Consider the following 23,225-nt stretch of genomic DNA (forward strand, 5'->3'; position numbering starts at 1 on the left):
CCGCTTCCACGTGAGCAGCAGAAGCCACCCAGGGCCCACCTTCCGGCTTCTTCTTCTCCTCCACGCTCTCTCTCACTCACACACTTCCCGAGTCCTCTGATCCCTCCACTCGGAGTCCAAGGCCAGGGCGCGCGGGAGGACAATGGCGACCAACTCCGCCGCGGCCCCCATCACCCCCGCCGCCGCCGCGCCCCACCTCCACCCCTCGCACCTCCTCCTCCTCCATGGCCGCCGGGGCGCGGGGCGGCGCGGCGCGGCGCGCGTCGTGCGTGCGGCGGTGTCCGGGGATGGGGCCGGGAGAGGCGGCGCCCGGACCGGGGCCGGGAGCCCGTCGTACCTGGACATGTGGAAGAAGGCGGTGGACCGGGAGCGGCGGTCCGCGGAGCTCGCGTACCGGCTCCAGTCGTCGCCGCCCCCGCCGGCGGACCCCGAAGCGGAGGCATCCGCGCCGGCGCCGGACGTGGCGCGGAGGACGGCGCGGTTCGAGGAGATGCTGCGGGTGCCCCGCGAGGAGCGCGACCGCGTGCAGCGCACCCAGGTCATCGACCGCGCCGCCGCGGCCCTCGCGGCCGCGCGCGCCGTGCTCAAGGACCCTCCGCAGCAGAACCCGCCGCCGCCGCCGCCGCCGCCGATGCAGGAGCAAAAGCCCGGGACGGACGTGGAATTGGAAGGGTCGGGCGACGGGTTAGGTTCGTGGAAGGCTCCGGGAGGGTCGGATTGGAGCTCGAGCTCACTGGCGGAGGTCGAGCCACCGCCGGCGCCGTCGCAGTCGGCCAAAGGTATGTCCCTACTAGGTGCTCGGGAGTTTGCGTAAAGATTATTGCTGATAGACTGATAGTTCTCGTGAACTTAGCACCACCAGTTTCGTGTTTCGCGTAAAAGGTGTCACCTTTTTAAGTCTGACACGGAGATGAAAAGAACATAAAGTTCATGAGTATATAATGCTAAAAAGAATGTACAGTACATAAGTGTCAACAGACATTGGCCTAAACAAATAACCCAGCCATAAACGGATAAACCCTTCAAACTTTCGAGAGGAATTAGGCATTGCAGTTGAACAAGGGAAAGTGAAGGATTTTCTCTCGAGTGTATCATTCCGTGAATTGCTGAACTTCCACTGAACTGTAACGAGCATGCAAATGTTAATACTCCAAAATAGTGCTTCTGCTTGTTGTATAATACTCCGAAATAGTGCAAATGATAATCTAGTCAGTCACAGTAATGCTCTGTTGATATTGTGATCATAGGTTATGTGCACTTCCGTGGCATTATTAGTTTCAAGTTGTAATAATACTGTTGTACTTGTGGTATATCAAGCATATCTTTAGTATTATATGGGTCACTTTTTAACTGCAAAAAGTTTTACTTATCACAGCATCGTCGGTATCCATGTAACATTCCAAAACAGTGCTTGATAGTCCCAGTATGAGATATTACAGTAATAAAAGTCAGCCATAACATTTTGAAGAATGATGTGGATAATTTAGTCAGTCAATAGTAAATTAGTAATGCTCTGTTGATATTGTGATAATAGGTTATGTTCACTTTCGTGGAATTATTAGTTTCAAGTTGTTTTAATATTGTTGTACTTGTTGTACATCAAGCATATCTTTAGTATTGCTGGGTGACTGCAAAAAGTTTTACTTATCGCAGCATCGCCTGTATCCATGTAATGTTATACTTCTTCTCTGATACCAATAATCTTATTTTTACTCAGTGCCAAACACTGGGGATTCATCTCCTTCCAAGCAGTCAAGTTCCAAGCTTGGTACTCCTGGTCCAGATTTCTGGTCATGGTTACCACCAGTGGAAAATAGCAGTGAACCGAGAGAAAGCAATACTGGTTTAAAACCATCAAAGAAAGCCGAGTCCTTCTCCAGTCAACCTGATTTGTTGGAAAAGGAACGGTCAGCAGACTTTTTGTCACTTCCATTCGTGACCTCTTTCTTCGAGAAGAAGGAAGATCGATCTCTTCCTCCCTTCCAGTCATTTGCGGAGCCTGAAAATGTGGATTCTGAGGTCAAGCCAGCTGCTGATGCAGAGGAGGTATTCGAAACACAGTTTTCAAAAAATGCAGCTGAGGCGGCTAGAGCTCTTAGTACAAGTGATGAGAAGTCATCACATGGGATAGATCCAGATGGTTCGAAGTGGTGGAAGGAGACTGGTGTAGAACAAAGGCCCGATGGTGTTATTTGCAAATGGACTGTTATTAGGGGAGTTAGTGCTGATGGAGCTGTTGAATTTGAAGACAAGTATTGGGAGGCTTCAGACCGCTTTGAACATAAAGAATTAGGTTCTGAGAAGTCCGGGCGTGATGCCAGGGGCAATGTTTGGCGGGAATACTGGAAGGAGTCGATGTGGGAGGTAAATTTTTCTCTGTTTAGATATCATTATCTGCTCACTTTGTAGTGTTTGCAAAACCTACAGTTTATATTCAAGTAGTGCATGCAGTATTTCAAATGGTGCCTGCTCAAGTTACAGCACATGATTCACTGTGACCTAGTGGGAGGCAAACAAGCTGCATCTAGGCGATTACATGGCATACATGTATAGACATGTGACTCTACAACTGTCATGCTTCATACTTACAAAATGTGCACATCGTCCTTTCTCAATGCTTAGGCAGAGCTGTATGGTAATATTTGCTAATTCAGTGCCTCACCATAATTTAATCATACGTTTCATTTTAAACTGTTGCAGGATTCCACATCTGGGCTTATGCACATGGAGAAGACGGCAGATAAGTGGGGAAAGAATGGCAAAGGAGAGCAGTGGCAAGAGCAGTGGTGGGAGCAGTATGATTCAAGCGGCAAAGCTGAAAAATGGGCTGATAAATGGTGCAGCCTGGATCCTAATACACCGTTGGATGTTGGTCATGCTCATGTTTGGCATGAAAGGTATAAGAGTGTCAGTAGCTTTCTTCGGCATGCTATCTGTCCAATTAAATAATTCTCCTTGCAAAATAAAATAAAAACGAATAGTTCAGCAACAATAGAATTCTGCTCGCATGCCTGTTATTCTACGACAGTTATGAAGTGCTGTTACTTCCACAGTTAAATATTTTATGGACAAATAGTTTCAAGTTTGTATTACTGAAACCTACTGGTTCATCCTCTTCAGGTGGGGTGAGACATATGATGGCAGCGGAGGCAGTGTGAAATACACTGACAAATGGGCTGAGCGTTCAGAGGGCGATGGATGGTCGAAGTGGGGTGACAAGTGGGACGAACACTTTGACCCGAATGGCCACGGTGTGAAACAGGGAGAAACCTGGTGGGAAGGCAAATACGGGGACCGGTGGAACCGCACCTGGGGCGAGGGGCACAACGGCTCTGGCTGGGTGCACAAGTACGGTAGGAGCAGCAGCGGCGAGCACTGGGACACACACGAGCCACAGGAGACATGGTATGAGAGATACCCGCACTTTGGCTTTGACCACTGCTTCGAGAACTCGGTCCAGCTCCGCTCTGTGCCTAAGCAGCCTCCAAAGAATCTGAAGCCCGGAAAAAGAGTAGATGCTTAGGAACATTTCTGCTACCGTCATAATCATCCCTGCAATGGAGTTAGTAGCTGGCTAATCATCCATGCCCATCTTCATTTTTCTTTATTTTGCTTTAGAGCGCGCCTTGCTTGTACCGGTAGTCCGGTACCATGACTCGCTTTGTGTCCTGTCCTGAACTGTGATAAGGTCAAAGTGAAAATGATAAGAGTTCTGAGCTATGGCATCAAGTATATATGCTCCAAGGCAATAGAAAGGTTACTGGTCCAAGTATTTCGAATTGCTTCTGTGGTCTGTGTTTGTCCCCTTCAGGGATGCAGGATGCCTAGATGGAAGTTCTGGAGGTAAAACTGAAGCCAGGATGGCTCTAGCTTTTATGCTAGTTAGCTTGATAATATAGAAGTAGTGATGTATATGTATGTTACTTCTACTTTTATGGCTTCAACTTAACAGTCAGGATTCAAGTGATGTTTACTGTGCATGCATGGAAGAATGGATTGCTTCGTCTGGAAATATGAATGGCACTTATGAATTACAGTTGTGAAATTGCTTCCGAACCGAGGTCGGGACACTCAAGTGCCGTGATCTGTGTGTTGACATCACAGCCGCAGTTTCATCTGTCATATATCACATTATCAGTTGTAGTGCTTTTGTCAAAATGAATGCGGCAATTATAAAAAAATTCGAGAAATTTGTGTACAGATAAGGATGGATAAGTTACAAACCAAACTTCTGTATACATATAGAGAGCAATAAGTTACACAGAGTGAAATTTTACAGCCAGGGTGCACTTTCTTAGAATACTCTGCTTCATGGTTTTACCAGCCAGCCTCGTAGCTGCTCAAGTTTGTGAAAGGACTGCATGAGTTGCAACTGAAACTAAAAGTTAAGGAAAGAGGCTCCTCTACCAAACACATGCAGTTCAAGCTATGGAATCAATAGAGAAGCTGTGGAGATTGGATCATTGGAGAAGTACCAAACAGTGATACTGACTGGGAATACCTCCCGCAACACTGCAGACCATTTGAATCGTATGATCCCCTTCTCATTCAGCTTAACGAAGATGTAATCCATATTAGTGGTTCCTTGTCCACACACATTTGCGCTACTCCAATGCATCTTTTCATCTGTAGGCAGTCTATTTGTAGTAGTGATCCATGCCACTGCAAGATTCAGAGACAAAGTAAGAAACAGAGAATGATGCCTACTCCATGACAATATATTGCCATTCTGACAGTTCAAGGAAGCATGACATCTAAGAAGGCTTATGTTTTGCAGTACTCCACAACAAAATCTAGCATAGTTTTAATGGAATTAACGCAGGGGTGTGTAAGTATATTCTCCTTACGTCTTGAATTTGGGGCAAATCATTGTGTCCCATTTTTGCGATGGAAATATGGAGTGCAGGGTTCATTAGATAGGTTTAGAGGAATAATGCGCCACGAGGAGTTCTGAAATGACAGGTGGTGGCTCAAGCTACAAAACCGGCTCTACACCTCCCTTAGCAAACTAAGCTAGGGTATGAGCTATCCCTCCGATCCTAAAGTCTTGTTGTTAGTTCAAATTTGTACTAAAACAACGACAACAATGTAGTATCAGAGGGAGAGAGAGAAAAAACTAGAAATTCGCCTCCTGCCAATCAACTAGGGAAAAGAATATTTGTCATCAATCAATTATGAATAAATAACTATGGTTAAGATTATCATTTTTTTTGGGAAAAAAAGCATCTCCCAACCTCTGAATTGATTGATGCACACAACCATGGTTAAATTATCTTGTTCTATATTTTTCAAAATACATGTTCTAGTTGTTTAGTATGAATTAAGAACCAAGACAAGAGAAGCGACGACTGATGCATCCGGATTCCGGACGTCTTCCCATTGCAATGATTGCATGGTGTGCACTAACAAGGTAACACTTTCTACTATGGATGTAAAACTACCAATGAGCATTAACAAGGTGTATGGCTTAAATGGATCCGTTTTAGGAAGGTGGCCACAAGTTATATATGTGTAAAAATAAGGAAAGGGAGTAGAAATTTCAAATTTGATATCCAAGTAAAATCTCTATTTCAGTCTGGGAATTGCAAATTCACTCACCAATTCAATTAATTATAAAATGAGAGGCTGGAGAATACTGCATGCATCTAAGGCAATTCGGTAGGTTGAATTTGAGTCCTGTATCAAGTACTATTATAACAACGCACAAATATACATAACTAAAGTCAGTGTACCCTTTTTTTGAGGGATCTAAAGTCAGTGTAGCTTATCTTGAAGTTGCGGTGCACGGGCTCAGGACTAGTATGATGAATTATATCTACTCTCTCCGATTCTAAATTATTGTCGTTGTTTTAGTAATTTGATTCTGCCAATGCAACGGAGTTGGGTCCTCATATCGATCTGATCCGAATGAATGAATATTTCTTCATAGGTCAACCCTTGCCTATTAGACAAGAGGATAGCAAGTTCGATATTCTGTCTGGGCAGGACATGGATTTCTATTACTATCAAATTCACAAATGAAAATGAAGATGAAGTAGTTAATGGGAGGGCTACCATTTCTTGTATGTGTTTCTAAGAGAAGTAATTTGCTCTCATGTTTCAAGGTCTCAAAGAAGAGGCATGGAAACAAATAGAAACTCTTAATGGAATTGAAAAGAATTTAGGATCAAAGGGAGTAGAAGATTTCTTTTCTACCGTACCCAATGCTCCATATATACTTGTTTTAATAAAATAAAATCCTTATATGAGCCGGGCCATAATCCTACGTGTCGACGACCAAGTCAACAAACTCTAAGAATCGGTCAATTTACCAACAAGGCATAGTCATGTCAACTAGACACCGGTCAAAGGAGTCAACATGTCAAACCCCTCATGCTATGGTCAAAGGGGAAGAGGAGCTTGAGTATGGGCCAAAAAAGATGTAGGGATGAGGCTTTTGGTCCATGGTGGACCATGGATCAACCCCTACTTTTCCCACTTGGTGCACACAAAAGCTATGGACCAAGAATCATTTTTTACCACTTTGCCTCCACTTTTCTCACTCCCTCAAGGGTAGGCAAGGTCTTTTGTCATATACCCCTAGACTATAAATATCCCCCATGGGGACATGTATCATTCACTCTCAACTTGAATAAGATCAAAGGGGAGATGGCTAGAGCAACCTAAGGAGCCCGCTCTCGAGTGCTTGGGTCGAGCCTAGTCTCGACTCAACCTCGGGGACGCACCTTAGGAAGCCTAGTTTCGAGGTTCCGGCTCGTCTAGTATGGTCTCGACTCGAAGTAGAGGGATTGAGTTAGAGTCCTGAGGGTATCCCAACCTCGCTACTTGGGAAGACGAGTTCGGGCCAAGTCCGAGACGGTCCCGAAAGATCTCTCGCTATAGGTGACTTGGAAAGACGAGTTCGGTCCAAGCACTTGGCTAACGACCCCCTTGAAGCCTCTCATAACATAGGACTAAGTCGTACCCGCAGGGTCGACTGAACCTATTCAAAAAACATGGACGTGTCAACTTGTCCAAGTGTACGACGATTTTCGTATAAGGCCAGCGTACACGCCCTACGTACTATTCTCGCACTTGTGCCATTGAGCATTGGCACCCCTTACTCTTGTTGTTTTCTAAAACAATGACAATACTAAAATGGAGTACTCTCTCCATTCCGAAACAAGTGACGTGGATTTGTATAGCATACTCCGTCCGTCCCATATTAAGTGACTCAAATTTGACCAAATATGAATGTATTTATACTGAAAAACGTCTAGATACATACTCTCTCCATTTCACAAAGGTTTGTGTATTTTGTTTCGTCAAAATAATCCTTTGACCATGGGCGGAGCCACCGTGCGGACACCTAGGGCACGTGCCCGGGCTTGCCGGCACGGGCTCTCGGAGCTCCGATGAGCAGCCATGGCGGATCGGCTGTCTCAGGATTGACGGTGCCCCTGAGAACGAAGCCTGGATCTGTTTCTTTATTTGAGGGGCGATCTGTTTTTTCTGGGCCAAACCGTTATCTCCTTCTCTCCCTCCGACTGGACGTCTTGGCCTCTTCGTTTTTCTGGGCCTGGTCAAGCTTGGGCTTGGCCTGGTCGGTCTCGACTTAGCCCGAGCGAGCCTGAGGCCGAACGATCGATCCCAGCGTCGTCTCCCTCGATCAGTGATGCGTTTGTTCGTTTCCGCACGAGAAAAAAGCTTCGGCTGCCGCTTCCTCTCCCAAAACCCCAATGACCAATCAAAAATCCCCACAACACTCTGCCAAGGAAGTAAATACCTTCAGGAATCAGGCTACCGGCTACCGCGCGGGCAGATGGCAGACGGCTCAGGCCGGGCAGCACCTCATACGCCCACGCATATATGGAAATTCCGGTGGGACTTCAACTCCAGAAGCAAGCAGCAGCCGGCCAAGAGGAGGCATCAGACAACTTGGTTTGCTAATTTACGCTTCATGGAGGCATGGAGGGTCCGCTTAGCCGGTTTGCTAATTTTCACCCTCCCTCTTCTAATACGAGTGATTGAGAGTTTGAGACGTTGGCTTGTTCAAATTAAATTGGGTTCTCCTATCAACTAAAAATTGTCTCAATTTTGGAACAAAACAAAAATCCTAATTTGAGATAAACCGTTCAAACCAATTTTGGAACCCAATATTTTTCAAAATGTCAACATTACCACTTATATTTTGGTATTATGTACCGTTATTTGGGATTGGTAAGTTATGAAATTTTGTTTTAGCTTGTGCTGTGCCCAGGCTTTGCCGAATTGCTGGCTCCGCCTATGCCTTTGAGCAAGATTTACTCTATTAATATGTAAGTTATATGATATGAAACCATGATCATTAGTAAGAATTTTTAGAGACAAACCCATTGATATAAATTTCATGTATGAAAAAACACATATCAATAGTTTTTATTAGTCAAAGCTTCGTCTTAACGAAACAAAACACGTCAAACTTTGTAAAATTGAGAGAGTATAATATTTTGTCACTTAATATGGAACGGAGGGAGAGTAGATTCTTATGAAAATCCACATCACTTATTTGGGACAGCGAAGGGTATTATCGACTTTTCACATTTTACTTAAGAAAAACATAATTTTCTCCTTTGCCCCGTTCGATCCGGTTGCTCGAGCCTATCTCCTCCAGCGCCGGCGCCATACTCCAGCACCGCCCTCGCCCTCATCGCAGCGGCCGCTCCCTCCTCCAGCGCGCTGCAGCAGCCGCCGCCCTCTCACAACGTCCGTCGCCCTCGCGCCGCCTCCGCCGTCCTCCGCGCCTCGCGCCGCCGACCTCCTCCAGTGCGTCGTCTCCGTCCTCCTCGCAGCAGCCGCCGACCTGCTTCAGCGCGACGCCGCCCTCCTCGAACGCGCCGGCGGCGGCGGCGCCCTCCGTACATGCTGCCCTCCGTGTCGCTTGCCGGCGCTGTCCTCGCAGCAGCCTCCGCTGGAGCTCTGGTACGTCCTTTTCTTTTCTCAATATTGGATTATTACACCTATTTCTTGATACTCCATCTAGTTTTGAGATGATCCTCCATGCATCCTAATTGGAGTATTAGGGAGTAACAGGTAATCTGAGCCCTTAGATTAAGAAAATAGACGGTTCATATTAATTGGACGGTACTGTAGAAGAGCTCATCTAGAAACCAGTCAGGAACAGGGACATGCATAGTACTCCCAACTCCCAAGCTAATGAGTTGTATTAAAGAAGACATAACATACTGTGATTATGACCTTACTTCACACTTATTCCCAAGCTTCATCAATCTTTTTTTGTTTTGATGACAGGTCCACCCTACAAATACAACAGTGAAAGCAAAAAAACTGAGATTGTAGAGTGCAAACTTGAGACTGCACACAAATGATGCATCGAAATCATTAAAGCTATCTCTCTAAAAAAATCATAAAAGCTAATTGAAAAACATGCAGGTCCATCAAATTCATAACGAGAAACAACTTCAGCTGGACCAGCCACCAGGCCGACAGCACCACATGTCCATCTCAAAGTACTCCCCCTTCCTAAATATAAGATGTTACAGTTTTGTTTTAAGCTCAAAGTTTGGCCAATTTTATAGAAAAATCTATCAGCATCCACCTTATCATGATTTGTATGTTCATAGTATACTTATTTATTGTAGATATTAGTATATTTTCTATAAATCTAGTCAAACTTTCAGAACAAAACTACTTCCTCCGTCCAACAAAGGATGTCTCACGCATCTATACACTAAGCCATGTCTAGATACATCCAAATTTTGACAAACTTAAGACATCTTTTGTTGGACGGAGGGAGTAGAACGTTTTATGTTTAAGAACGGATATAGTAGTTACACTTTGGCGCTATATCTTCTACTACCACTACAGAAGAAAAAAAGTGCAACTCATGTCTTTCCTATTCCTGTGTAGCTTTTGGCAGTGGTGTACCCATAGGGTGGACAGGGGGACCACTGAGAAATTTCTTTATGCCTTAGGTATATCATAGGATTATAGGAAAAATAGAAAACAACATAAATAAATAAATTTTTAAACAGTGTCATTGTTGGACCATCCTGACCCATTGGGCTGGATACGCCACTGGCTTTAGGGAATGCCTAAACCCCGTGCATGATTTCAGGATCATGACCAAATGCTCCCAAGCAAAAATTCATGTCTGCTAATACTCGAGAAAAGGTTTCGCGGCCGTGTGTTCCTGGGTAAAATTGGAAAAGTTGCAGATCCTAGCACATATATACACAATCCTTTCTAATTCATGTAGGCGATCATTTATAGGATTTAAGGAATTAAAGACAAATTTGGATATTCTTACAGTTCTCTTTTGCATTCGGACCGCATCTTTGTCTTGTATGTTTATTTTATTGGTGTGCTTAAAACCCACTAAAGTGCTACCACTCAGTTTTGGTTCACGGTCTATCTCTGGCCTTGCATTTGCAGTGTTGGCTTGCTTCACTGTGAACTCCATTGTCGTCGGTTGCTGCTTTGCGCTCTTCCCTGGGATCAACAAGGTGTGCGCTGATCGGACCTAAAGAGCAAGTAAATTAGAAAAATGTGGTCGGGTTTTAGTTCTTAAAATCCTTTGTGTATAATAGCAATAACATAAATAGAGAAAATGGCTAATTTAGTTTTCCTACATCTGGTCACAAGATTTGAGGAATTAAAGATAAATTTGGATATTCTTACATTTTCATTTTGCATTTGGACTGCATCTTCATCTTGTATGTTTCTTGTGTTGGCACGGTTAGAACTGGCTGAAGTGTCGCCTCTCAGTTTGTCTTCATGATCTACCTCCAATCTTGTATGTATGGTGTTGGTTTGCTCCAGTATTATTTCAGCTATTGCCTGTTGCTGCACCGTGCTCTTGCTCGGTCTCCATGTGCTAGTCATCATTTGGACCTGAATGACAAGTATATTAATAAAGGGTTGTGATGTTTTTAGTTGATAGAATCATTTCTACCGTAAGAACAATTAAAGTTAACAGAGAAAATGGCCATTTAGTTGTACCTACGTTCCTAAATAAGATGTTCTAGCTTTGTTCTAGGTCAAACTTCTAAAAGTTTGATCAAGTTTATAGAAAAATGAAGGAACATCTGCAATACCAAATAAGTGTACTATGAAGATATATATCATGGTAGATTTAGTAAAAATAATTCAGAATTGTAGATGTTGGATTTTCTAAAAACTTGATCAAACTTTAAAAGTTTGACTTAGGATAAAGTTAGAACTTAGAACATCTTATATTTAGGAATGGAGGGAGTATTCATATTGGTGATCACAGAAGTTGGGGAACTAAAGATAAATTTGGATGTTCTTACTATTTTGTTTTGCACTTGGTTCACATCTTCATCTTGTATCTTTGTTTTATCAGCTTGGTTAGAATCCAGTGAGGTGCTGCCCCTAAATTTCTGTTCACAATGTTCCTCAGGTCTTGCATTTGGGATGTTGCCTTGCTTCAATATTGTCTGCACCGTGACATGTGGCTCCTCCGTGCTCTTCCCCGGTGTCCACACACACGACATCGTTTGGACCTGAATAACAAGTAAATTAATGAAGAGCGTCATGCTTTTAGTAATACGTACAATCCTTTCAGGCAAAAAAGACTAATGTAGAGTTCATAAAGGCCTTCACGGGATATGAGTAATTAATTACAATTTTAATATTCATACAATTTTATTTTGCGTATGGATCTTATTTTCGTCTCGTGTGTTTGTTTATAGGCATGGTTAGAACTGCTACCCCTCAGTTTCTGTTTATGGTCTACCTCTAGTCTTGTATTTGCAGTGCTGCTGTTCTTCATTATTGCAAGTTGAATATTCTTACACTTACGTTTTTTATTTGAACCACATCTTCATCTCGTATGTTTATTGTACTAGCGTTATTCCAAGCCACTGAAGTGCTACCCCCCAGTTTATGTTCACGATCTACCTCTGGTCTTGTATTTGGGGTATTGGCTTGCTTCAGCATGAACTCCATTGTTGTCGGTTGCTGCCTTGTACTCTTCCCTGGGATCAACATGGTAGGCACCGATCCGACCTAAAGAGCAAGTAAATTAAAGAAGTGCTGAAAGTTTTTAGTTATAAAAATCTTTTATGTGTAATATTAATAAAAACCAATAGAGAAAATGCGTAATTTAGTTTTTCGACAGCTGGTCATGAGAGTTGAGGAATTAAAGATACATTTGGATATTCTTACATTTTCGTTTTGCATTCGGACCACATCTTTGTCTTGTATGTTTACTGTATTGGCACTGGTTGAACTCAGTAAAGTGTCGTGTCTCAGTTTCTTTTCATGATCTACCTCCAATCTTGTATTTATGGTGTTGGCTTGCTCCAGTATTATTTCCGCTAGTGCCGGTTGCTTCACCGTTCTCTTTCCGAGTCTCCATGCGCTAGGCAGCAATTGGACCTGAATGACAAGTAAATTAATAATGGGTTGTCATGTTTTTAGTTGATACAATCCTTTCTACCATCGGATCAATTAAATTAACACAGGAAATAACTATTTATTATTCATATTGATGCTCACAGAATTTGAGGAACTAAAGATAAATTAGGATATTTTTACTATTTCGTTTAGCCTTTGGATCGCATCTTCATCTTGTATGCTTCTTTTATCAGCGCGGTTAGAACCCAGCCAGGTGCTGCCCCTAACTGTCTGTTCACAATGTTCCTCAGGTCTTGTATTTGGGATGTTGGCTTGCTTCACTATTATTTGCGTCGTGACTGGTGGCTGTTCCATGCTCTTCCACGATGTCCACGCAGGTGACATAGGTTGGACCTAAATAGCAACGAAATGAACAGAGAGTTGTCATTTTTTATTATTTTTTAATCATTTCTGTTGTTACATTAAAATAAAAAATAACAGACAAAATGACGTCTAATCTAGAGTTCATAAATGTCCTCATGGGATTTGAGGAATTAATGGTAATTTTAGATACTCTTACACTTTTATTTTGCGCATGTGCCTCATTTTCAGCTGGTATGTTTCTCGCACAGGTGTGGCCGTCAGAGTCCACTGAAGTACTATCCCTTAGCTTTTGTTCACGGTCTACCTCTAGTCTTGTATTTGTAGTGCTGTCATTCTTCATTACTGTTTGTGTTGGTTGTTTCTCCATGCTTTTCCCTAGTTTCCACGTGCTATGAGTCGATTGTACCTGAATGTGAAGTAAATTAACAAAGAGCTGTCATCCGTTTAGTTACTACAATTTTATCTATAGGACTACCTTTATTCGGGTTTATAAGGGCTGCCCATGTTCCTAGGTCGTCAATTTGATCAACTAAATATGTGCTCCCTCCGATCCATAATAAGTGTCTCAGATTTGTACTAACTTAGTACAATGTTGTACTAAATCTGACACTTACTATGGATCGGAGGGAGTATTATGTTGCACAAAAATTATATAATTAGATTCATCATTGAATGAACTTTAATGATATATTTTTAGGTCATATAATTTATATCTCCTTAGTTAAATTGGTGACTTAGGAACACAAGTAGTCCTTATAAACCTGAACGGAGGGAGTAACATTAAGTAAAAATAGCAGAGAAAATGACTCTACAGGTTTTGAAGAATTAAATAGAAAAAAATGAATATTCTTACACTTTCATTTTGCATTCCAACCACAGCTTCATCTCGTATGTTTATTGTACTAGTGCTGTTAGAATCCACTGATGTGCTACCCACCACTTTCTGTTCACAATCTACCTCCGGTCTTGTATTTGGGGTGTTGCCTTGGTTCATTATTATTTGCACTGTTGCTGGGAGCTGCTCCGTGCTCTTACCCATCCATGTGCTAGGCATCGATCGAACCTGAATGGCAAGAGTTGTCATCTTCTTACTTTTTACAACCCTTTATGTTGTTACATTAAGTAAAATTAAAGTAGAAAATGACAATTTTATATTCATATATGTGCTGAAAGGATTTGAGGAGCTAAAGATAAATTTGGTATTCTTACGGTTTCATCTTTTGTTTGGAGCACATCTTCGTCTTGTATGTTTCCTGTCACATCATGGTTAGAACCCACTGAAGTGATGCACCTAACTTTGTGGTCATGATCTTCCTCTGGTCTGGTATTTAGGCTGGTAGCTTCCTTCGGTACTGTTTGCGTTGTGGCCGGTTGCTTCTCCGAGCTCTTATGCAGTCTCGATGTGCGCATTGATCGGACCTGAACAAAGAGTGGTTATGTTTTAAGTTCTACAATCCTTTTTAGCTGTAGCATTAAAGAAAACAGAATAAAAGTGGCTAATTTGGAGTTGTGGTCTTGTGGAATGAAATTAAAGATATATTTGGATATTCTTAAAGTTTCATTTTGCATCTTGAGCGCATCTTTGTTTTTCCGTTTGAATTTGTATTGGCACGCTTAGAACCCAATGAAGGGCTTCCCCTCAGTTTCTGTTCACGATCTACCTCTGGTCTTTTATTTGAACTGTTAGCTTGCTTTATTATTATCTGCATAGTTGGTGGTTCCTGGTCCATGCTCTTCGCTGCTGTCCATGTGCTAGGCGTAGATTTGATCTGAACGGAATGTAAATTAACGAGTTATTTGTCCCTACTTGTCACAATCCCCATGAAATTTAGTAAAAATAATGGATAGAATGACTATTTAACCTTCATATAGGTGCTTATAGGATTTGAGGACCTAAAGATAAATTTGTATATGCTTACATTTTTATTTTTCATTCGGCCTGCATCTTCATCTTGTTTGTTTCTTGTACTAATGCAATTAGAATCCGCTGCAGTGCTCCCCTCTAGTCTTGCAGGGGTGCTTGCTTCCTTCAATATTATTTGCACTAGGGCAGGTAGTTGCCCCATGCTCTTCCCCATTGTCCAAGCCCTAGGCATTGATTGGACCTGAAGAGTTCATCGGTTTAGTTATTGTAATCATTTCTACTGTAAAATTAAGTCAAACTCACACAGAGAATGACTAATTTAGTGTTCACGAAGGTGCCAAGAGGATTTGATGAACCAAAGATATCTTACAATTTCATTTTGCATTTTGGAATGCATGTTCATCTTGTATGGAATTTGTACTATCACGATTAGAACCACTGAATTGTTGCCTCTCAATTCGTTTTCGCGACATTACCTCTTGTCTTACATTTGCGATGTTGGTTTGCTTCATTTTTATCTTTGCCGTTACTGGTTCTTTCTCAATGCTTATCCCCGATGTCCATTTGCTAGGCATTGGTTGGAGCTGAATGGAAAGTAACTTAATGAAGAATTTTGTGTTTCTAGTTTTTGCAACCCTTTATGCTGTAGTATTTAGTTAGAATAATAGAGAAAACAACTAATTCAGTATTTATGTAGGTTCTCACAGTATTCGAGGAATGAAGATAAATTTGGATATTCTTACAGTTTCATCTTTCATTTGGACAGGATGTTTGTATTGTTTGCTTTTGGTACTCTCTCCCTTAGAACCCACTGAAGTGATGCCACTCACTTTTGGTTCATGGTCTACCTCCGGTCTTGCTTTTGCATTGTCAGTTTGCTTCATCATTATCTGTGTTGTGGCTGGCTGCTTCGTGCTTGTTCCCGTTGTCCCTTTGTTAGGCATTGATAGGACCTGGATGACAAGTAATTAACCAATGAACAATTCGTGTATTTAGTTACTACAATCATTTTTTCTATAACATTAGGTGAAATAGAATTTTAAGTGACTAATTTAGAGTTCATAAAGGTGTTCATGGGATTTTTTTTTTATTCTTACAGTTTCGTTTTTCATTCTGACAACATCTTCCTCTTGCATGTTACTTGCACCAGTGAGGTTAGAAACTGCTGAAGTGTTGCCCTTCAGTTTGTGTTCATAATCTACCTCTGGTCTTGTTGCAGTGTTAGTTTTCTCCTTTAATGTATGCGCTATTGCTAGTTGCTCCTCCATGCTCTTCTCCAGTGTCCATGTGATAGTCTTTGATTCAACCTGATTGGAAAGTAAATTAACATACCTTCCTTCTGTTACTAAATGTAAGATGTTCTAGTTTTGCGTAAGTCAAACTTCTGAAAGTTTGACCAAGTTTATAGCAAAATATGCTAACATCTACTCTAAATAAGTTTTATTAAATCTGTCATGACATGTATCTTCATAGTATACTTACTTGATATAGATATTTATTTATTTTTTCTCTAAACTGGTTAAGAAGTTTGACCTAGGACAAAATTAGAACATCATACATTTAGGAACAGAGGTAGTAGTTGAGTTGTTTTCAGTTTTTGACAATCCTTTATGTGGCAACATTAAGTAAAATAACAAAGACGAGGATGGAGGACTAATCAAGTGTTCATACTCGTGTTCATAGGTTTCGAGTAGTTAAATATAAATTTGAATATTCTTACGGTTTCATTTTGCGTAAGGACCGCATCTTGGTCTTGTATGTTTGCTGTATTAATAGTGTGGTTAGAACCCACTGAAGTGTTTGCCATCAAGTTTTGTTCACCAGGTACCTCTGGTCTTGTATCTGGGGTGTTGACTTGCTTCATCATTATCTGTGTGGTTGCCGGTTGCTGCTCCATGCTTTTCCCCATTGTACACGTGCTAGGAATTGATGGGATCTGAATGACAAGTAAGTAATAAAGATTTGCCTTGTTCTTAGTTTTGTTCTTAGTAATTACAATCCTTTTTGTCTTTATGTTAAGTAACAATAATAAACAAAGTGACTAAATTAGTGTTCATATAGTTGCTCACACGACTTGAGGAATTAAAATAAATATGGATAATCATACCGTTTCCTTTTGCATTTGGAGCACATCTCCATCGTGTTTGCCTTTTGTGCCGGCGCGGTTAGAAGCCACTGTTGTGCTTTCCCTCACTTTTTGTTCAAGATCCACCGCTGGTCTTGTATTTGCGGTGTTTTCTTGCTTCGTTGATATCTGTGTTGTTGCCGGTTTATGCTCCTTGCTCTTCTCCAATATCCATGTGCTAGGCATTGATTGGACCTAAATAGAAAGTAAATTCACGGAGAGTTGTCATGTTTTTAGTTGTTAAAATTCTTATGTTGCAATATTAAGTAAATATATTACAGAGAAAATGACTAATTAGGTATATGTATAGGTGCTCATAGCTATGATTTGAGGAATGCAAATAAATTTGGATATTCTTACGGTTTCCTTATGCGCTTGGTCTGGATCTTCGTCTTGTATGTTTTTTGAGCCGACATGGTTAGAATCCTCGGAAGTGTTACCACTCACTTTCTGTTCTTGATCCACTTCTAGTCTTGCATTTGTGGTGTTGTCTTGCTTTCTTATTATCTGCGTTGTTGCCGGTTGCTGCACCATGCTCTTTTCTGGTGTCCACGTGCTAGGCATGGGTCCGATCTGAATGATAAGTATATATCAACATAGAACTATCATGTTTCTTTGTTACCATCCTTTTTGCTGTAATATTAAGTAAAAGTACAGGAGAAAATGACTAATTTACATATCATATATGTGCTTTTAGGATTGGAGGAATTAAAGATATATTTGGACATCCTTACCGTTTTCTTTTGCAATCGGACAACTTCTTCGTCTTCTATGTTTCTTGTATTAACGCGTTTAGAATCCATTAAACTACGGCCACTCATTGTCCGTGCATAATCTACCTCTGGTCTCGTATTTCCTGCTTTTGCTTGCTTTGTTATTATCTGCTCTGTTGCCGGTTGCTCCTCCGTGTTCTTCCCCGGTGTCCACAAACCACGCATCGATTGTACCTGATTGATAAGTAATTTAAGAAAGTATGTATATTAATGGGAAAAAATGTATATGTGCACACAAGCGTAGATTTTCTACTTCAGGGACTGCTATGCCATAAGAGTCACTTTTATGTGCATGGAAAAAAAAATCCAGTAGGAACATTCGGTGGAAACTTAGTACAAACCATATTTAAAGGTATGTATATGCTGGGATACTACACATGAGTTCAAAATTCATAAAAATGTGTAAAATCACCATTTGAATTCAAACTTGAAATTTTGTTACGTTCTCAACATAATGTAATTTCGAATTTCGGAAACTTCTAAACCTGATTTCTACATGAAGTGCTGTTCTGTTCACCGAATATTTTCAGGGCACCTTGCTTTTGTTTGACTTTAGATGAAGAATTGTTTAATTTACATTTATCCAGTGGACATCACATTCTGTTTTAGACCAAAGACGTACGAGCACGTGTGGGGCATTCTTAAGTCATAACATGGAACTCCCTCGCAAAAGAATTACTTCCTCCGATCCATAATAAGTGTCTCAGATTTTGTACTAACTTAGTACAAAGTTGTACCAAATCTGAGACACTTATTATGTATCGGAGGGAGTAATAAATACCATGAAGCTAGTTTAGGATCATACCTGTCGTGTTGATGACCCTGAATCCTTCCATGACTCCTGAACTACTGAATCTCTTTTTGGAGTCTTATTCTCCACCTCATTAAGGTGACTGATGATATCTGCTATTGTTGGCCTTCTATTTCGTTTAATATCCACACATTTTAAGGCTATCTCGAGGCATATCTTTACTTGTTGGCAATACGATTCTAGTGATTGATAGTTCTCTGTCACCTTTAGTTTAGGCCTCCACCTTTTGTCTGCCTACATAGTTTAAAAATATGTCGTGTTGCAATTAGAATGTAATATAGTCAACACAAATTTGTACTCACTCGGATCCATGATAAGTGTCTTGGATTTAGTATAAAGTTGTAATCAGAATGTAATCCAAGACACCTATTATGGATGGGAGGGAGTACTATATAGCAGAGGGATAGTTTTCCTTACAAGCTCAATAACTTCTTCTGGTCTGCAGAACTGATCAAAATCATCATAGGTCTTAGGTCCTACAACCATCTCTATAATTATTACGCCCAGGCTGTATATGTCAAACCCTTTTGATATTGTTCCTTTGCTTTTGTATTCCAATGGCTGATATCTCCTGTGTGACTCAATAACAAGGTCATGAGTCTATCTAATATATGATAAAATTAATAATACCTAAGTAATCTGTGTGTTGCTGCTTTGTTTTCTTTTGTCGTACCAAGACTAAGTTTGTAAGAACTATCTTGGCGTTTTTTTAATGGAAATCGATGGGAGGCCTATTGTTAAAAAGTAAATTATTAACGAAACAAGCGGATAAAACATTACAACATTCGTGCATATAGACTAAATTATTTGCATTGTTGATCTCTTGTGGATACTAATTACAATGGTTCAGATTTAAAACTCTCCACACATAGATAACGGACAAATCTATTGTTTAATCTGTCATGCACATAGGCACATCAATTTGAGATGAACAAGGATTTAACTAATGGTTTTGCATTGCATGACACTGGCATCGGTGCCATTAGTCATCTTTTTCTCACACCGATGTTTTAACAACAATAATACGGAAGTTCGATCATGGAACCTCAAGACACATTTCACCAGCTACAATCATTTTTTGTACTTCAAATGATATATCGATGCTAATGTGGAGGTAAAATAAATCTAATAACTATAGAACAAAATGAGTGATAGAGAATGTTTTAGCAAACCAATATTAGAAGCAATAAATCATGTAAATTTATAAGAAGTATTTTAGCTAACTTCGAGTACATGTCAATGCAAAATAGCAACATGGGCACCATGTGAAATTACAAGCTACGACAAGAGCGAATGATCGCCGGAGAAAATATTTTAACAATTTCTGGTAATTACATTGTTTTTAGATTAGATAATGACATAAGCAGTAAAACAAATATGATAATCATATAAGAAAGTGTATGGAGGCATGATGTTGTACTAATAAGAAACAACTACATCTTGGGATAGTGACATGGCAGGTCATGGGATAGATAACGAGGTTCAGGGTACAAGCCATCGGTGCTTAAATTTAATTCTTGTAAAAAAATCATGTTTTGTAAAGATGCTCATTTTGACTTTTCTTATGCTGATGCTGATGCAGCATCTAAATAAAAGAAAAGATAACCATGAGATAAATAAAATTAACGGCACAAAAATTGGTCTAGCCGCACAAATATGTGGATTACCCCACTAGTTTGGTTCAAGAATAGAGAAAATTCACAGATAAACTAAGTTCAAGTTCAAATCGGGACATAGTTCGTCAGAAACTGAACCAAGCATATTAATAGTCAAAGGTTTCTCGATATGGTAACCTTTCTTAAACTTATATCATTGCATCAAGCGATACAACTGAACTAGTGAAAGGTAAATGTGAAAAGCCTTGACATGCATGGATGCAACGAACTTACCAGGTTCCTATTGCTCTTGTTGTGGTTTTGGTTGTTTTGTCAGTGAAAAGCCTTGACATGCCAAAATCTGCAATTTTGGGAACCATGTTACCAGTAAGCAAAATGTTCTCTGGTTTTAGGTCCAAATGATAAATTGGTCCTTTTGAGTGATTGTGAAGGTAATTTAATCCTTCACAGGTCCCCTTAATAATATTGTATCGTGTGTGCCAATCAAGTCGATGGTCTTCATCTGTAATTTAAACAGTGTGTATCTAAGAGGCACATCAACATAGTTAAAGTACTTATCTCGAAGATACTCAAAATTAGCAATACCAGAAATATAGTTGCGAAGGTTTCCATTGGGCGCATACTCAAAGCATAGAGCTGCACGTGTTATCTCATCAAATTTTTTTGTGAAATTATTTATTCTTTTTTCTGTTTCATAGCAGTAACCAACCAGCAGTATGATATTTTGATGCCTCAGCTCTAAAAGGCTATAGAACTCTTTGTTGAACTCCGAGTCATGATTCCCTCCTGTTCTTTCCTGGAGGACCTTTACAGCAATCTCTTCCCCATCTTTATCTGTTCCCTGATAAATATGTGCATGCATATCGAGGGGTAACAAGTTATAAACATTACGGAATAAAGTGGGGAAATCTATTATATTTTCGCAAACTTATTGACTTAAATATTAGGTTATTCATTTGTTTCCAAATGTAACATTAAGTTGATGTCAGAACTTCAAATGTGACCTTGCTTCTGTAAGTGAATTTAACTTAAGGAAGAGCAGCAAGATAGGATTGATGAATCCCTTGGGCGATCAAGTTTTTGCCAGCATAGCTTGCTAAACTGACAGTGAAGGAATACCCTGCTCTAGCCTCTAGGGTTTCCTCTTCACCTGATGTACAAAGTGGGCATGCCCAGTTGGAAGCATGGGCATGCTCCTATTTTTCAACCAGGGTGTATATATGCAGGCCAGCCGGCTAGACAATTTCTAGGCTTGCCACACAGTTTGTTTGCCAAATATGTGACAATTGTAAATTGCATATGCCCGGAAGAATACCTTGTAAACTACTCCATAGGCCCCTCTACCAATCTCCATTGAATATTTGCGAGTGATTTCTTCTAAATCTGCTTGGCGTCGCGACTGTGGCAGCACATTCGTCTGTTCTGATTTGCTTCCCATATATGTACCTGCCTTGCATGTAGAAAGAAGTGAACTTTTATACAATGCATGTACAATTTTGTTTATGATAAACAAACCCGTGCCCTAACATTCGTCTGTCATCTGCAGGACACTATATTCATCGAAGTAAATGGATAGGTCGGCTAGTTATGCTCTTCAGGAATCGGTACTCCAGCTCCAGGTGCAAACACCAGGTCTTCCCCAACTTGTTTGGTTATAGGTAAATAGAGAGAGAGAGAGAGTGCCATAAATCACCTATTTGGTTAATGGGAGTGCGAGCTGAGAGATTGAGCATGTTAGTAGAGAGTCCAACTCTGATCACTTTATTAACTCAGGGAGAGATGGGGATTAGGATGAAATTGTTTGCTAGAGATGATCTTAGCCCTTCATCACAACTTATGTTATCCTCTCTAAGATAATTAATTCGTCTCGAACTCCTGCCAACTAAACAAGGAAAGAGACTCTCCTCACCAAATCCTACATGTATCTCTTATAACACACCAAACAAGATATTATGAGTAAAACTCAATTTGCCATGTCTAACCCCACTATAAACTCCCTTTCTCCCTCTCTGACCTAGCGAAACACCTTATAGGATCACTCTTTCAGTGTGAAAACACCTGATTCAATGTTAGGTTGTTGGATTCGGCAATGGCAATATATGTGACTATTCTAAATTTCTGAGTGTCTTCAGCTATGGCTAGGGTTAACGTTTGAAGCGTTTGAAGTGAAAGACCTCTGTTGTGTGCCAATGTTTTCTTTTTGTAGTAATTGGCCAAGTCCAACCAGACTGGATGGCCAGAGATGCCACAGGACGAGATCCGACGGTGCAAATCACTGGGTTAATGAGAGACGAACCACATGAAGTTTCGTTGTCTCTAATTTGGCTTTTTTCATCCATGCTGCCTAGGTAGGCTCTTGCCATCGTGTTGTTGCATAGGCAGAATGTATTTTGTATGGTCGTCAAATATTGATGCATTAATATAATTTTCATTGCAAATGTCTTTTTTGTTGAAATTGTAATGAGGTGTAATAGAAATCTTCTGAACAAGTTGGGTTAGTTCATTGAGTTGAAAATTGTTCGGTTTAGTAGAAGACAAAACCGTTACTTTTTCTCCCATATGTACTGCACACGCGCATGCATGTATACTTTGTCTCTATCTTCATGGCTGCATTGATCCATCTGGCACCATACGATGCCCCATGCTCGCATGATGATTTTGACACCTTTCAGAGTCCTGTTTTCGTGTGTTCTCGTTATGCATCCTGAAACTTGTGCTGATGCAGCCAGGTCATGATTTACTTCACTGGATCCGCAAAAGGACTCAACTAAAAGATACTCCACATGTTTTCTAGCTGCTAGGATGAAAGAAATCAATGTATATATTCTAGTTTTTTTTTCTAGAATACTACATATGCTAGTTTGAAGAGAAATATAAGTTAAAAAATGAGTGGTTTGGTGATAAAGCGCGCGCACAGCTGAAATTAGCTTCCATGTATCCTCAAGTATGAAGAATGCGCAACATTTTATAAAACCAGACTACAAACTAGTTAAGCAGGAGAATATCGTATACTTGAAAAGAGAGCATGTGTAGGGATGCGATTACCACTCGTTAAGCTGGAGATTAGCCAGCAATTTCTCGGTCCGGAAGGTTCACCGCATGAAGACTTGCAATAGGGGCAGATGCATGGAGAGCCAAGCAGCCAAGGCTGGCGACCTCGGAATCCTTGGACTTGAGATCGATCGCGCTTAGCAAGTAAACGTCTTGCTTTCCATTTGGCGATGTACGACAGCACGAGTCCGTGTATATATACTGGTTTGGAACTTACCAAGCATCACAAGCTAATTTGTAGACCCGCACTCAAGGAAATTTT

General features: G+C 40.8%; 2 protein-coding genes and 1 long non-coding RNA gene across 11 annotated transcripts; 2 read left to right on the forward strand and 1 right to left on the reverse strand.

The window, feature by feature from the left end:
• The first annotated feature begins 66 nt into the window (after window positions 1–66).
• On the forward strand, window positions 67–3,973 carry LOC100825548. Its single transcript, XM_003577365.4, has 4 exons — window positions 67–779; window positions 1,718–2,364; window positions 2,701–2,897; window positions 3,121–3,973. Exons 1-4 carry the CDS (start codon window positions 143–145, stop codon window positions 3,521–3,523), a joined length of 1,884 nt encoding a protein of 627 aa, XP_003577413.1. The 5' UTR covers window positions 67–142; the 3' UTR covers window positions 3,524–3,973.
• Window positions 3,974–8,385: 4,412 nt separating this feature from the next.
• On the reverse strand, window positions 8,386–23,163 carry LOC100829321. Of its 2 annotated transcripts, XM_024463628.1 has the most exons (25): window positions 22,958–23,163; window positions 21,228–21,358; window positions 20,498–20,753; window positions 20,186–20,414; window positions 18,714–18,867; window positions 18,291–18,530; window positions 17,447–17,659; window positions 17,073–17,285; window positions 16,695–16,907; window positions 16,308–16,523; window positions 15,685–15,894; window positions 15,331–15,540; window positions 14,643–14,828; window positions 14,385–14,492; window positions 13,933–14,142; window positions 13,577–13,786; window positions 12,920–13,129; window positions 12,541–12,753; window positions 12,169–12,381; window positions 11,850–12,009; window positions 11,292–11,515; window positions 10,660–10,872; window positions 10,289–10,501; window positions 9,205–9,277; window positions 8,386–9,063 (listed from the first exon to the last, which is right to left on the reverse strand). In XM_024463628.1, exons 2-24 carry the CDS (start codon window positions 21,348–21,350, stop codon window positions 9,245–9,247), a joined length of 4,470 nt encoding a protein of 1,489 aa, XP_024319396.1. In that variant the 5' UTR covers window positions 21,351–21,358; window positions 22,958–23,163; the 3' UTR covers window positions 8,386–9,063; window positions 9,205–9,244. The 2 variants fall into 2 exon arrangements, with proteins under 2 accessions (XP_024319396.1, XP_024319395.1); XM_024463627.1 differs by lacking the exons at window positions 8,386–9,063; window positions 9,205–9,277 and having other exon boundaries at window positions 9,498–10,501; window positions 11,292–11,504; window positions 11,902–12,009.
• On the forward strand, window positions 8,798–22,460 carry LOC112272532. Of its 8 annotated transcripts, XR_002966539.1 has the most exons (8): window positions 8,798–8,940; window positions 9,271–9,488; window positions 10,414–10,484; window positions 11,402–11,515; window positions 11,850–11,992; window positions 12,651–12,746; window positions 16,399–16,534; window positions 21,459–22,460. It is a non-coding gene; the product is annotated as an uncharacterized LOC112272532 (long non-coding RNA). The 8 variants fall into 8 exon arrangements; XR_002966535.1 differs by having other exon boundaries at window positions 11,402–11,992; XR_002966537.1 differs by having other exon boundaries at window positions 11,402–11,992; window positions 16,412–16,534.
• Window positions 23,164–23,225: the final 62 nt, after the last annotated feature.

This window comes from Brachypodium distachyon, chromosome 4 (genome assembly GCF_000005505.3).
Source record: "Brachypodium distachyon strain Bd21 chromosome 4, Brachypodium_distachyon_v3.0, whole genome shotgun sequence".
NCBI classification, from domain to species: Eukaryota; Viridiplantae; Streptophyta; class Magnoliopsida; order Poales; family Poaceae; genus Brachypodium; species Brachypodium distachyon.

What these genes read in the sequence shown, in the direction of transcription:
- LOC100829321 (XM_024463627.1), bottom strand. Translation starts at nt 21,350, where the DNA reads ATGGGAAGCAAATCAGAACAGACGAATGTGCTGCCACAGTCGCGACGC. An exon ending in CCTATGGAGTAGTTTACAAG is followed by an intron (nt 20,754 to 21,227) that starts GTATTCTTCCGG and finishes CATATTTATCAG; the next exon opens with GGAACAGATAAAGATGGGGA. An exon ending in CACATGCGCAAAATAAAAGT is followed by an intron (nt 12,754 to 12,919) that starts GTAAGAGTATCT and finishes GTTGCTATTTAG; the next exon opens with GTCCAACCTATGTCACCTGC.
- LOC100825548 (XM_003577365.4), top strand. Translation starts at nt 143, where the DNA reads ATGGCGACCAACTCCGCCGCGGCCCCCATCACCCCCGCCGCCGCCGCG. An exon ending in GGAAGGAGTCGATGTGGGAG is followed by an intron (nt 2,365 to 2,700) that starts GTAAATTTTTCT and finishes AAACTGTTGCAG; the next exon opens with GATTCCACATCTGGGCTTAT. An exon ending in GCTCATGTTTGGCATGAAAG is followed by an intron (nt 2,898 to 3,120) that starts GTATAAGAGTGT and finishes CATCCTCTTCAG; the next exon opens with GTGGGGTGAGACATATGATG.